The 15,143-nt window shown below is 49.7% G+C and overlaps 1 protein-coding gene across 1 annotated transcript; it reads left to right on the plus strand.

Moving 5' to 3' along the window:
• The first annotated feature begins 4,644 nt into the window (after positions 1-4,644).
• Positions 4,645-13,969, plus strand: DMRT3 (doublesex and mab-3 related transcription factor 3). The gene is made up of 2 exons (XM_027709628.1): positions 4,645-5,101; positions 11,796-13,969. Exons 1-2 carry the CDS (start codon positions 4,663-4,665, stop codon positions 12,758-12,760), a joined length of 1,404 nt encoding a protein of 467 aa, XP_027565429.1. The 5' UTR covers positions 4,645-4,662; the 3' UTR covers positions 12,761-13,969.
• The last annotated feature ends 1,174 nt before the right edge of the window (positions 13,970-15,143 follow it).

Below are 15,143 nucleotides of genomic sequence, written 5' to 3' on the forward strand. Positions count from 1 at the left end.
TTTTCTTGTGTGTATATTTGGTGAGCTGTATTAGAACAGGAAAAAAAAATTACTTGTATTTTCTTCGCTCTGTGCTTTGAAAACATCTATTTGATTTCACCCCCATCTGTTGTAATCAATAACCTGACCATCTTGTTTTTTATTAAATGCACTTACTCTTAATTTCATCCACCAGTGGTTTTAGAGAGAATAATGTGGAGTTACCTATATAGGTTTGACATTATAAATCACTTCTTGAGGCTGAATCGTATAGCGGTATCGATTGATCCTGATATATCACAGAAATTTACTGTCACTTCTGTTTTCAATTAAAGATACAATCAGTCAGATAATGACTTAATTGGATTTTACAGAAGATTGAGTTTTATTGCCCAGTGCTTTACGAGTTTAGTTAAGGAAGATCATTTTATCACACTTGTCAGCCTGCTCCCGCGGCTCCGTGCCCTTCTGCCTCTGCCGCCGCCGTGCCGGGGCCTGGCTCCCCGGAGGGCACGGCGGGCAGGACCGGGACGGAGGCGGGTGCGCTATGAAAATTCCTTCCCTGTCAGTCCTCGGGCCTCTACGAAAATACAGTTTCTTAATTTCTGGGAAACGCTTCGCCCCTCTCCCCCCATCCTCCCCGAGCGCAAGGGATCCCGGGGTGGGTACAGTCTGCTGGGGCTGTCTCGCAACCGTCCCGGGCGATGCTCCCGACCCGGGCTTGGTGTGGGGCACCAGGAACGGGTCTGCTCCCGTGCTCGGTGCGCCCTCCGGGAGCGCGGGAGCGAGAGGCTGTCTGGCTACCCCGGGGGAGCGTGTCCCTCGGGAAGGCTCGTGCTGGTGGAGGCTTAGGAGCCGCCTTCGCTGGCGGCCTGGGTCCGATCTGGCTGCAGGGAGCAGCCCTTGGGACAAACGAGTCAGGTTTTGCCCCGCGGTGGCACACGGGGAATGGGGGAGTGGGACAATAAAGCGATGTCCCAGTGTGGGACGTGGTTGGTGACCGGGGCGCTGGGAATAAGTTGTGGGGAGAACAACCAGCATCCTTCAGAAGAGGGGAGAAATCCTACCTGGACCACCAAGTTTTGGGGAATAATGCACATTCAGCATTGAGGGAGCTTGAGAGGAAAAGATCGCCGATGAAGGATGGCTGAGGGACACATGCCACGGCCCGCCAGGAGCGGGGAGATGCGGGGTGATCCTGGCAAGCCTAGGCCCCCTCCTGCGTCAAGGCGGCAGCTCCAGCGACCGGGTGATGGATGCCCGGCGCTGACACGTCGCCCTGGCATGTCCATGGGATCTCTTTATTTGTCCGGCGCCGGACGTTCAGCCCTTTTGACCTCTGGGGCTCCTCCGAGCAGGGCTGATGGGGGTGTGCAGGGAGCCCAGAGAGGTTTCACGGGCTTTTTTGGGTTTTGGGCGGTTTGGGTTGGTTGGTTGGTTTTTGTTTGTGTGTATGTAGTCTTTTTATTGATGCTGTTGGGTTTTGGGTTTTTTGTTTGGGTTGGCTTTTGGAGTTTTTTTGTTTGGGTGCTTTTGGGGTTTTGTGGGGGTTTTCGGGGGGGGGGAGGTAGTTTGGGATTTTTTGTTGGTTTTTTGTTTGGTGGCTTTTTGGTTTTGGTTTTGCTTTTTTTTTGCTTTTTCACCGCACGGCTAGTCCTTTTCTCAAGTATGTTTCCCAAGCTGTTTGGTAATCAGTGACCTTTATTAATGCTATTCCTCTCAAAATGCTCGTTCCTCGCCGCTCACCAGGCAGCTTTGATTGCTAGTTAGCGTGACCCTGTGCGGAATTCGCATTTTCCTCGAAGTCTTCCAAGAAAGTTTCTCGCCAGTCCAGCGCGACGCCCACCAGGCAGCCCAGCACGGCTCCTTTCCCTCCTTACTGTGTGACAGCACAGACGGTCAGAGACACCCAGAGTCACTCTCCGAGTGGGAAATCGTGGATAGTTTAATCCTCTGTCCTTTCCCTGTAACGCGGGCAATGCCTAAAAGCGGTTTGGGCGAGATGTAACTAATTCTGCCGTTCGCACTCGCGCAACGGTAACCAGATTCCCGCAAACGCCCCCGCCCCAAACGCTTACTTTAAAGCTGTGCCAACACCAGTGAACACTCCCCTCCAGCCCGACCCCCGCCCGCGATACCCTGGGAACCGCGGGGCATGCCGGCGGGCAGCCCCGGCGGCCGCAGGTGTCCACCCGGCTGAGACGCAGCTCCCGGCGGGTTGCAGCGGCTGGGAGGCAGCGCCGTATTCTCCGGACGGCTCCGCATCGAAAAGTCGCGAAACACCAGCAGATTCGGGCCGGTTTTGAGTTTCCAGCCAACCTCGCCATCTGCCCGGTCAGTGGCGTTTCCTTGGCACTTTGGCCCAGCCAGGCCCTTTCTGCTAAATGTTATTTGCAGCTTATGTTTCGCAAATTCATTCTCTTTCAGTCTATTCGTCTGGGCACTAACTGCTAACACCTCATAGTCACCTTGAAATTTCCTCTGCTATTTTCCAATTAAAAGCTTAATAGCCCTGGAAACTGGAGTTCATGTGGTGCAGTTTACCATCGCTCCTTCGTCTGAAAAGCTTTCTGCTGGGATCCCATTATGTGCTTGAATAAACCTTTTCGTCGAGCAGAAATGGGAACCGGGGTTGTCAGGTGTTGGGTTACAATGGACTTTCAGGCAGGGGACGTTTTGCTAACATAAATACGAACCTGGCCCTACGGGGAGATGTTGTCAAATACTAAGACATGGAAACCATTTCCATCAAATATAAGAAAAGGATTACAGCACTATATAAATCGGGTATTTCAGCCTAAACGCCCGGCGAGTAGCCAAGCGAGAGGGGCCCCCGGCTCCCAGCCAGCCCACCGCCGCGCCGGGGCACCTCGGCCGTGAACAGGCAGCCGCACGGCCGGCGGCGGTGACGGAGGTGCTCCGCAGGACCTCTCCTGCTAGTGGGGAAGGAACGTTTTCGTCTACCCCTCGCCGGTATTTGCATCCCGCTTCTTCGTTTTGAGGGAACGGATTCCCAAGGGCTGGTGTGCATCACCTTTTACGCGCCCCTTGTAATTTTGTGATAGTGGAGTGTTTGGGTCCACGGAGGCACCGCTTCTTTCTTTTTCTGTCCTGGGCGGGGATCCACGAGTGTGTAAGAGGCCCCGGGCGGGGGGGGGGGATGTCCTGCGAGCTTCAGGGATGTCCGGGTGCAGTGCAGCACAAAAAAGTAGATCCCGCTGGCGCTGCGGAAAGTTCCACTGTTCCCCTCATTTGCTCCGATTCACCTCCCTGCCTCGATTCGGTAAACCGATGGGGTGCTCACCCTCCTCACACCCCGCACACGGAGAAAGATTGCTCTGAATCGCACTTCCCCTAGAAGTAGAAAATTAATAAGAAAAGAGACTAGTATGTAACGTCACGCAAATACCTTCATAGCATACGCCGTGCCTTTTATTCTCTCCAACGAAATAGTTCCCGAGTTTTATATCTAATTTCCTAATTACGTAGCCTCGCTAAATGGGTTATTTCGTGTTGCCGTTACAGTGGAGAGGTGCCTGGAAGAGCAGGGGAGATCGTGAGGCAACGAAATGGGTTCGGGTCCAAGCAGCAGCTCCTGCCAGCCCGCGGACGCTGTGCCGCAGGCAGATAAATGCTTGCATTAAATTTATTTTTCCCCAGCCAATATACCTTTTTTTTCACCAATATATTATATTTGGATTCAAGGTTCTCGCTGCCACATGGGAAATATCCGTGTTTCAGCGAGAAACCTCTCTGCGTCCGGAAATACTGAAGACTACAAGCCCGCCGCCATCAGACACATCGGAGAGGTTTCAAGCAACCTGACTTGCCCTGAATTTCGCGTTCCTTTCTATGGCCATCGTTTGCGTTTAAGCAGCTATCTTGGCGCGGGACGCAGGAGAGGCAGGGACCCCGGAGAGCAGGTGCGCCTGCGGCTGCCCAGCTCCGCGGCGCGATCCCGCGGGGACGCGACCGCAACCCGACTCCGCTCAGCTGCTCTGGGCAACTCTTGGTCCCGAGAAGCTCCTGCTCCGGGCAGCTCTTCGTGGCTGAAAGTTTAGTAAAACTTTGACCTCGACCCACCCCCCTACCCCGCAGCGCTGGGCCGCAAACGGCAGCGACCATTCATCGAACGCAGTGTCCCGTGGGCTTTCGATGCCGGGCCGGTACGGAGCCCGGGGAAACCCAGTCGCCCCCCAGTTCCAGGGGCTTTCGGGCGGGAGGGGTAGTTGGTATCAGCCACACTCCCGGCCCCCTCGGGGACAAACCCCTTCGGCACAGTATGGGCATCGCCGCCGACCCCGACGGCGCGGCAGAGGGCCCCCAGCTTCCCTCCCTTCCTCTCTCCCCCTCCCTTTTTCTCTCTCTCCATCCCCCCGTCGGCGGCGTGGAAGGAGGGTGGCGGTGGGGGCGGGCGGGGGGCGGGGGCAGGCTGAGGGTCTCTGGGCTCAGCGGGGCGGCGCGGGCAGCGGCAGTGTCTCTCGGGCCGGCGGCAGCGCTCTGCCCGTCGGTGTCACCACGGCGGGCGGCGGCGGCTATCCCCGCCGGCCTGGGGCCGGAGCCGCGCCCCCCGCGAAGCTCGCGGGCAGAGCTTCCCGCCTCCTGTCCTCCAGCGCCCCGGCCTCCGCCCGCCCCCGCTGAGCCCTTCTCCGCCCCAGAGCCAGCCGGGCTCCTCCCGCGGGCATGAACGGCTATGGCTCCCCGTACCTCTATATGGGCGGCCCGGTGTCGCAGCCCCCGCGGGCTCCGCTGCAGCGAACGCCCAAGTGCGCCCGGTGCCGCAACCACGGCGTGCTGTCCTGGCTGAAGGGGCACAAGCGCTACTGCCGCTTCAAGGACTGCACCTGCGAGAAGTGCATCCTCATCATCGAGAGGCAGCGGGTGATGGCCGCGCAGGTGGCTCTCCGCCGGCAGCAGGCCAACGAGAGTCTGGAGAGCCTCCTCCCAGACTCCTTGCGCTCCCTCCCGGGGCCGCCGGGCAGCGCCGAGCCCCCCACGCCGCCGCCGGGCCCGCCACCCTGCGCGGCACCGCCGCGGGCCCCCGCCGAGCTGGCCGCCGCCGCCGCCCTGCGCTGGGCCACCGAGCCGCCCCCTGCGCTCCCGGGGCCGCTCCCCAAGGCAGGTGAGGCCGGGCCGGGCAGGGCGCCGCGGTACCGGGGCAGAAGGGAAAGGGAGGGCCGGGACAGACCCCGACGGACGGGTCTTGAGGGGTGGGGCCGGGACGAAGAAAGGCGAGGGCTTTCCCTTCCTCCGGACGGGCGCCGTGGGAAGGGAATGGAGAGGCAACTCGGCGGGTGCACTTTGTCCCTCTATAAAAAGCAAGGAGCCGCTAGGTGCCCGGCCAGGATCGCGGCCGCCGAGACCAGCGGAGGGGGCCGGCGAACGTCGCCGCTGCCAACCGGCTCACCGACGTGCTGCTTTTGATCCCACGTGGATCACAACCGCACGTCCTTCTGCCGCTCCCGGTCCCCTTAGCCGGCTGGAGTCGCTCCCCGGCTTCCCCCACCCCGGACGTCGGGGCTGCGGGGCCTCGTCCAGGACAAAACCTCTAAAGAGTGCCTCGGACCAAAAGCGGCACCGGGAGCCAGAGGATTTCTGTGGAGCAAGGAGGACCGGAAGAAGTGAGGTAGTGGTAGGGGATGAACCGGGCAACCCGGTCCTCCTGCGCTCCGGGTCGCGTCTGGGGCGGCTTGTGGCAGGTCGGGGTTGCTGAAACCACCACCCGCAACCGGCACTTTGTGAGTGCGACCTGTCGGTAACACACACTTCTGGAAGCAAAACTAACGCTCGGGAACTGCTGTCCCATTCCCTGCCCGGTGTCTGAGCGGGAGCCGACAGTCTTTCACGACGGAGATACCCGTCGGACAGGCCGCTGGCAGCCCAAAGCGCTCCGCAGACAAGCGGAGACTGACGAAATTTTACCCGGTGCCCCGGGAGGGAAATGGCGAACCCTGAGCTCCCGCCCACGGGCTGCCGTGTGCGGTATGGAGCCATCCCGGCCACGGAGGCGTCCGTGGGGGCCCCGACACAGGGCTTTGTCCTTCAACACTGGAGGAGACGCAACACCGGCCCCGAGGCGGCGGCACGGCTGAGTCCGTCAGCGTGGCGAGGATGCCGATGGTTTGGGACCCGCTTCTTCTTCTGCGGCCCTTGGCACCGCCTGCCTGCCCTCCGGCCCCCCTGTCCCCTGCACCTCCGCCTGGTCCCGTTCCCCTGGACCGGGCTTTGGGGGTCTTTGCCCAAATTTCCGACTGGCCGTAGCCTCCTACCACCTCGGAGTCTTTTCACCACCCGCATCCGCGGCGGCGCTTCGCCGGGGCCTCCTCCCTGCGTAGAAGTGGGGGCGGTCCAGCCAAGGGACTGGGAAGGGAAGGGGATAAAAAGCCTCCTTGGCTTCTTCCAGAAAGTACAAGTTCCTGTCCGCCAGCACGATATAAATCTGACGGATAGGAACGGTATTTACTTGCACGCCCAACTTTCCTTCCCCTTGATATATGAACTTCCCAGTTTAAAAGATTACAGTAATCACGGAGGAGAGTGTAAATCGAATCTGATAGCAATAACTTTTGGGGAAGGTCAGGCTCAAGTGAAATGTTACCAAGCAACAGGCATTTTGTTTGCAAAATACAATCAAAGCGTATTGATGAGAAATTCTTCCTTGCCAGCCAGTCAGCACTTTCTGCTATACGGAAGAAAAAAAAAGCCAACAAAACAAAAACAAAAACCCAAACATAACGGAGGAGATCTCCATAAATCAAGGCCCTCAGTGCCGCGCCTGCCCCCGCCCCCTCCCGCGGTGAGGCCGGGATGAGGGGACTTGGGCACCCGGCACCGCCGGGGAGCCGTCCTGGTCACCTGCGTGGTTCCCGGTCCCCGACTGTTACAGAGGGTTTTTTCCCCCGCTTTTTATGAACATGTGGATGCGTGACAGCAAAGTGGAAAATGGTTCCTCCTGTCACCACACAACTTGTTTATTTCCAACTATCCTGCATGTTCTGTGCGGCAGGGCTTTCACTTCCTTCTCCCCACTATCTCAATTAAAATCGTCGTCAGAACAGGGGATGTAATTATTTGTTCCCCTTGTTCGTCCCGTCTCTAACATACACACAAACATACACCCACACGCACCCCTTCCACCGCGAGGACATTAATCTCCTGAAAGGTGTTTTTCACTACGGATGGGAAATTTCCCGACGTACGGTAGAATCAGATCCCTCTGCTTTTATTCCTGCCAGAATCGGTCATTTCGATGAGACAGTTGTGAAGTTCTGTTCTGTGCAAATGATGCACATAGAAACTACCCCTGTTGCACCTGCCTCTGCTAACCTGAGATGATCCCTCCTCCTGATACCGTGCTCATGAACTTTCCTCGCCCACGTGAGCACATTTCTCTTAGTAGTAGTTATCCAGGCTTGTAAACAATATAATGCTATATTGGGTCGTCTCTTATTAGCAGAGCCAGCTTCTTAATGCAGCACAGCTGTCTCTGTGTTAGAGAAAAGTGATTAATCTCCTACAAAGTACCTTAGACCTTTGAAGATAGGGATGAAAGTCTGAAGTAATTTAAAAACTCCGACAACCTAAACTAAACTAACATCCCCTTTCCTCCAAACAGATAGCAAAACAAAAAAACCACAACCCAACCAACAAAAAATCCCCCCCAAACAAACAAACCAATAAAAACCCCACCAAAAACCAGCGACCTTAACTTTTCATGTTTTATGCTTGTTCTGGTATAGTCCTTTCTATTAATACAAATAAGGACAACAGCAAATTCTTTTGGGATCCAAGAAAATCTGTCCTAACAATCAAAGAACAAGCTGTTTTAACAGGGAGTCAGCAGTGGGAATATCGAGGAAACAAATTTGTTCCAAAGTATTAGACCAAGTTTTCCAGACAAGTTATTGAATTGAGAACAGCTTCTCTCATCCATATTACTTTTATTTGGCGTCTTTACAAGATTTGACTCACGATCCTTAATGTATAAATAGTCAAGGAGAATTGGGGTATATATTGCTCCAAATTTGTAGCAGCTTTATTTATTAATTTGTATTTTACTGTAAATGCATGCATGATTCTCCCACAGTTCTGTGTTTCATGTGTATCTGTATTTGCACTGCATCTCTGTAGATCTGAGTTTGTATGTGCCTCTGCAAACATATTATTTTATGAATACTTTCCATCGTTTATATCAATAGGAAAACAGTTCCCCTAATTTTCTCCGGGATCACAAAGTGAATACTTGAATGCAGGCAATTTGAAATAGAAGGTGTTGGGGGCAAAAAACCCCAACACACACGGACACACGCACATACACATACACACACACACACACACAGACACACAGAGAGAGAAAAAAGTACAAGCCCCAAAACCAAAGCCACAGAAACATACAAAACCGCCTAAACAAAACCAAAAACCTCACCAAAATCCAGAACAGCCCCCCCAAAAAAACCAATCCGAACCAAACCAACCCACCACCATCAACAAAAAAACCCACAGCAAAAACTCTCAAACCCCAAGCAGAACAAAACACAACACCCAAACCCCACAGACGAAGAATATCCCAGAACGAGATTTCTTTCTTGAAGCCCAGAACATCCTTATGTGAAGCTTACAAGTTATGCAAAAAAAAAAAAAAAAAGCTTTGGTGAAGAGCAGTGGGTTGTACTTTCTAAATACAAAATTATTTTTGTACCTGAAAATATAAACACGTGCTATTAATACACATATGCAATATTCCTACAATTCAGTGCCCACACAAGGACACTTATAATGTGTCTTCCCTAATTTTTGTTTATTTGACGATTGCTATTTTGTGCCAGTTTTAAACAAACGAAAATCGCGGTCGCGGCTGTTCCCGTGAAGGGTTGGGGACAGTCCCCGGAGCGCGCCTTCCACCTGGCCCTCTCCGCGCCCTCAGCGTGTGGCGGACAAGGAGTGTTCCCATGGGGAAAATGCAGTTGGAACACAGCCTGACAGACAGGGAAGCACCGGGGCCGGCCAGGTCGGCGGGAGCTGCCATGCGACCGGCCCCAGCTCCGGGACAAAGCCTCCTGACACCGGCATCCAGAAATGCTCTCAAAAAGGCAGAGGGGAAAAATACAACAGCGTCCATGCTCAGTGTTAGCCAACGGAGCGTAATTCTCCATGCGTTAATAACAGCATTCCGATTTAAATCACCGAAATCTCGTTTTCCAGGTCTGTCCCTGTAAGTCTAACAGCCCTCTAAGATGCGCCGCTATAATCTGTGCTGTACGAGGAGACTGTCCTTGTGCAAAGGCTAAGAATCGGGCTCTGCGCGGTCTCGTGATGATAAAGATGCAAACTTCAGTGGGATGAGTTTTCAGAATTTGGAGAAAATTTTTTAGACAAGCCTCATAAGGATATTTTTAAGAGTACTGAAAATTGAACAAATCTGCAATATCTTGAAAATAATATTTTGTAAGGAACGGGGAATGTATTAGAGAGATCTTATCTGATCTAATTTTTTTTTTTTTATAAAGCAGGTATTTTCTAGTTGTACTTGTTCTTCTGCCACAGAGATACACTGTAAAAATGCGGTAGTTCCGAAATACGGTCTACTTGCATTCAGTTAATTTTGTAATATTGTGTACTACAGTGAAACCTATTGATGTGGAAATTAGGGCTATCATCTCCCCTAACAGCCTCTCTAACTCTGTTAAGACAGGAACCGGTAGTTAGATGTCCTCAGACTGCTCTCTAAGTCTTCAGTGTATAAACTGTGCATTCACTAAGATGTGAATCACTCTTAGTGCCCCTTCTTTTGCAACAAATGCGTAATTATGAACACGTGAAGGGATTAGGAGGGGAAGGTAGTGTGAGCCTCACGTTTTCTCAAATGACGGATGAGCTATGCCGGCATTTTACTTTCTCCTCAAAAGGATGCATGTTACCAGTTTGCCATTGGCAAACAATTCCTGCATTCCACTTTGGCCGCTAAGGCAAGACTGACGCACTGAGCGTATGAGAGAGGATACATACATTGCCTTCTCTGTAATGTAGCAACGTGTAAAGTTATGCTTCTCTGTTTGCATTGGACAAAGAGCATAACCAATATAAAAACAGGTACCAAAACCAGGTTATCCTGCTAAAAGAGATCTTCATTAGGGCGACTGCATTCCTCAGCTACATGCTTATCTTCCACATCCCAAACTACCAGCATCCCACAGCTTTGTAGGATGACCCATCATTTCTGCCAGGTACCACAATCCTCACGAGGAGAACTTTTTGGCATACTCACACTGTTAGGCTGTGCTCTGCCAGGATCTCATTTATAGCTCCCATTCTGGTGAGCAGAGCGGCTTCTGGCTCAGCGTGGGCTTGCTCAGACCTTGACTTCTTTCTCTCTCAAGATGGGAAATTGCATTAATAGACTTTGTCTCAAGCTGATCTGTGAAACACTAAACTTATTCCACTGCATGGGGAGATGCTCTGCCTGTTAATGGGGTGAGAGAGAAGCAGGAGATGGCGAGCAGTAAGGCTAAGGTTCTGGCATACCTCTAACTGGTTCCATCTCACTTGGGCAGGGATGTTCATCAGCACATATTAGGAACCTTAGCTTGCTTCTTATGGCTTCTTTATCTAGTTGGGCTGTTAACCAGGGACTTGGGAAACCAAGAAAATAGTTGCATTGGGGGTTTTTTTTGCAGACAGTTTTTCGCATATGTGTGTTCAAAAGCACTGCCCTGTGCAGTTAAATTAGGCTCTGTCAGCTGCAGCTTGGACAATGATCCTTTCCCCATGCATTGATGCTTCTCAAGGATACCATCATTGTGCTCTATGAGGAAGGCCAGCAGAACTGTGTTCTTGAGAAATAACCGTGAACAATCTCAAGCAATTCTATCCACTCCCTTGTGCATAGGCTGTGAAAGCACTGTCCACCTTTCTTCTTGTTGACAACAATTCTATACTCATGTCAGGCATTACCAAAGTGACCAGAGATGTGGGGCGTCCCCATTTCTAAATATCTACCTGGAGACAGCATGGTCAATGGGCTTGTTTTCAGCCCTGTACTCAGCTCTTATCCTTCTTAGTTTAGCACACAAAAAGCAAGATACCAGGAACAAGCGCTAAGAGAGTTTGTGGGGTCTCTCTCCTTGGAATTATTTAAAACTCATCTAAGCAGGGACATGAGCAACCTGCTCTATATTTTAGGTTGCTTTTGCTTTGAACAGGGTATTGGACCAAATGCCTTCCAGAGGTCCTTCTCAAACCAGATTTTTCTAGAATCTGTGCTGTGGGAGGAACCAATTTCTGCAGAGCCAGAACTTGAATACACTGATTTATTTGCAGACTTTTTATACCTTCAACCAGTAGTCATGATGAAGTGGTTCCACCAATGCTATTGGACTTGCAGAGGGAATTTTGGTCTCCCTAAGTGCCCTCTTCAGCTCACAGACAGTGGGATTGTGCTAGTGAGGAATTATGATGTGAAAGTGCTCAGGTTCCTCTGAGAAAGCTTGCACTTGGCTGGTGTGTTGCTGCCATGTAATCAGTGAGAGACGACTGATACAGTGTATTTGATGCAGCAGAAAAATGACTACAGCTTCTTTCCTTGCACATGTGAAAACGTGACAGATACCTATAAGGCCTAGACCAGGTAACATTATTCTTTTGCAGTTTTATCCTCATGAGATGTTGCAAAGATACCTTAATTTTTACAGTATCTCTGTGAAAAATGCACTTCCTCCCCCCCATTCTTCTTTGTTCACTTTAAGAAGACACTATCCTCAAATTTCTGTAAAAGCTTTTGGCTTCAGTTTTTTATTAACTTCTCTGAATTCTCTTTGCAGACATGAATGAGGAGAGGTTGGGTGATGCCAGTGGAGCAGACAATGCTGAGACCTACAGCGACAAAGACACAGACCAAAGGAGTTCCCCAGATGTGACTAAAGCCAAAAGCTGTTTCACCCCTGAAAGCCCTGAAATTGTTTCAGTGGATGAGGTTGGTTATGCAGTTCAGAAAAATGGTGGGAGCACAGAGAATCATCCAGACAGCCCCAAGTACCACCCAGAGCAGAACCACCTCCTGATAGAAGGTCCTTCTGGGACAGTTTCTTTACCCTTCAGTTTGAAAGCAAACAGACCCCCGCTTGAAGTCTTGAAAAAGATCTTCCCTAATCAAAAGCCAACTGTGCTAGAGTTGATCCTGAAGGGGTGTGGTGGTGATCTGGTGAGTGCTGTGGAGGTTCTCCTGTCTAGTCGGTCTTCAGTGGCCAGTGGGGAGAGAACTTCTGCAGAATCTGATGGTCTTGTTTTGCCTTCCAACGGGCACATTTTTGAACACACGCTGAGTTCCTACCCTATTTCATCCTCCAAGTGGTCTGTGGGCTCAGCATTTAGGGTTCCTGACACACTAAGGTTCTCTGCTGATTCCAGTAATGTCATGCCAAATCCTTTGGCTGTACCTCTGCAACACCCTTTCCCTCAACCACCACGCTACCCGCTGATGTTGAGGAACACTTTGGCAAGAAATCAGTCCAGCCCGTTCCTGCCCAATGATGTCACTCTGTGGAACACCATGACACTGCAGCAGCAGTACCAGCTGCGGTCCCAGTATGTCAGTCCTTTCTCTAGCAACACAACCACAGTTTTCCGAAGCTCACCTGTACTTCCTTCCCGCTCGTCAGAGGATCCTAGGATCTCAATTCCTGATGATGGGTGTCCTATTGTGTCTAAGCAACCAATTTACACAGAAGATGAATATGAGGAAAGGTCTGATTCTTCAGACTCAAGAATACTCAACACATCTTCTTAAACTGACATTTGACGTGTGATAGCTAAGTGATACTCACAGTGCAGCTGAACTACTGGCCCCTAAGAGGAGGGAACATACTCTATGAAACTCTTGCAATTGTTTTAAAAAGTGACTTTGCTTGGTATTATACTATAGCAATAAAGACATAACTTTTTTTAATTTCTTGCACTTCACTGGATAATGCCAAATAGCAATACTCTGGCTTTAGTGCTGAGTCTGTGTTACAAAGGAAGACTTATGGCTATCGGTTATGGGACTCTGGAAGGCTCATAACGGAAACAGAAGCCCAAGGTCTACTTTGTTCCTTAACTCAGAAAAATGGGGATGTTAAACTAGAATACTTGAATGCTGTTTTATAAGAGAGAACTCCTCAGGACATAAGAAATCAAATAAACATAATTCAGTTGCAAATGGACTAAAACAAGGAACTTATAATCTCACGCCAGTGATCACTGTTGCAGTGAAAGAAAAAGAAATATGCACACACAACTAACATGAGCTCCTTCTGTGCCGTTTGAGCTTGGACACTTTTCAGAGAAATGTTATTAAGAGTTATTCTTTTCCCATGGCTAGGTCGAAATGTGTAATGTCAGTGTAAAACCAATTACAGCTGTGAATTGCATGAAGTGTATTGTGAAATGAACACCAGATTAAGCATTGTCAGGTTAATGTAGCATGCTAAGGACTCTAGAAAAATAAACTAAGATCATGATCTTGGTTTATGTCATTTATACTGCGCAAATACATTCTGAAGACAGAGAGCTGATTAATCCTCAGTCAGGGTTAAAATGTCCAGCTCCAGCAACTGCAGTCGAGGGAAGCCTCTTTTTCCAAGTCTGGGTTCTGCTTCCCTGCCTAGTAGCTTGCAACTGAGATTAGGCAAATGTTGTCATCAGGGAAGCTGAGGTCTTGAGTATGTACTGCAGACACTTCCAAGCTCAGCTAAGTAGAGCTTGCTACAGTCACAGAAAGTAGAAAACAAAAGGCTCTCCCAGTGCTTCAGAAGCATCTTTTTTTTCCTATACTGTAGAAGTAGAAAGAAAAGGAAATAGAATGTAATAGCAGGCCTTTCTTTAAAATAATATTTAGCCAAATGGCAACTTCCCTAAATGTAGAAAAGTATTGATTTGAACAATTTATTGCATGATTGCATGCATTGATTACACTGCATATCTTATGTGTGTCTGAGTAACATTAGGAATTGCTTCTGATGAGGAATGCCACTAAGTTAACTGTTCACTTGAAGTTTGTTAAGGTTCTAGTGCCATTTTTTCAACTGCTCACAACTGACAACGTATGCTTGACAAGTGACTTGTACAAAACACAGCTCTGAATGCAGATGAAATGACTGTCAGGCCTTCAGGTGTATGGATACTTCGAAAAAGTGTTGAGGCTGCCCTGAAGTTGAACCCTAAAGCAGATGCGCTTTAAAACTGTTATACATATATCAGGCATGTTATCCAGTGTCATTGTTGATATGAATACCTGTGTTCTCATTTGGCATTTCTTGTTTCACAAGTCTCATGCACACAGTGAATCTTTCATTTCATCAAGGTACTGAACACGCACAAAAAGGAGAATAAAATGATGATTTTATTTTCCTTAGGGGATAAATTCACAGAAAGATACTTTTTCTTGCATAGCTTTCCAAGCTCTTCAGAAAAGCATTTTATTGGTAATGCTACAGAGCAAAGACTTAAAAGCAGGGGAAGGGGGGGAAAAAAATAGATTATTTTATGGAAGTGTAAATGTGAAAGTGTCCAAAATTTTCCTAAATGCAGAATTTCGATTGTGTCCTGACAGATTGCCTGCATTCACATGGAACTCATAAACAAATTCATCTTACAGCTACTCCAGAGAGAAAAGCAATATGCAAAATATATTTGATCTTGCAAACAGAAAGGCATGAGGTAGTGAAATGCTGTGCTACAAGACCGCAGAGAAATTAAGTGTCAAAGGCTAGATAAGAGCAGTTAGGTCCAGGAGCTCTGATTTTGAGCAGATTTCCTTCCTGCAGAAACCTTTGTATAGGCATCCCTGTATATTAAATGAAATCTGCATGGGTTTTAGTTTGGGGGTTTTTTGTGTTTTGTTTTTTTGTTTGTTTTGCTACAGAGGTTGAATCATCTTCAGCAGAAAGATCGAACAGTGGCACCTGAGACAGCTCATAAACACTATGGCCTGGAGGTTTTCAGAGAACAGAATTTTGGCATCTTGGAACTGTGACACATCTTTCAAAGAAAGCTGACCATGGCTGAAGTGAACTATTATCACACTTGTGCTGAAAAATGCAGATTCGGTGGTATGATTTTTAAAAATTTTATCTCTTTTGATAAGTTGTGTTCTGAAAAAGGAAACAAGTTAAAATGATCCTTGTCTGGTA

This window comes from Neopelma chrysocephalum, unplaced genomic scaffold, assembly GCF_003984885.1.
Source record: "Neopelma chrysocephalum unplaced genomic scaffold, ASM398488v2 Primary Assembly neopelma1_96814, whole genome shotgun sequence".
Lineage (NCBI taxonomy): Eukaryota > Metazoa > Chordata > Aves > Passeriformes > Pipridae > Neopelma > Neopelma chrysocephalum.

Coding starts and splice junctions, on each gene's coding strand:
- DMRT3 (XM_027709628.1), top strand. CDS start 4,663: ATGAACGGCTATGGCTCCCCGTACCTCTATATGGGCGGCCCGGTGTCG. Junction 5,102..11,795: donor GGGGCCGCTCCCCAAGGCAG/GTGAGGCCGGGC, acceptor TTCTCTTTGCAG/ACATGAATGAGGAGAGGTTG.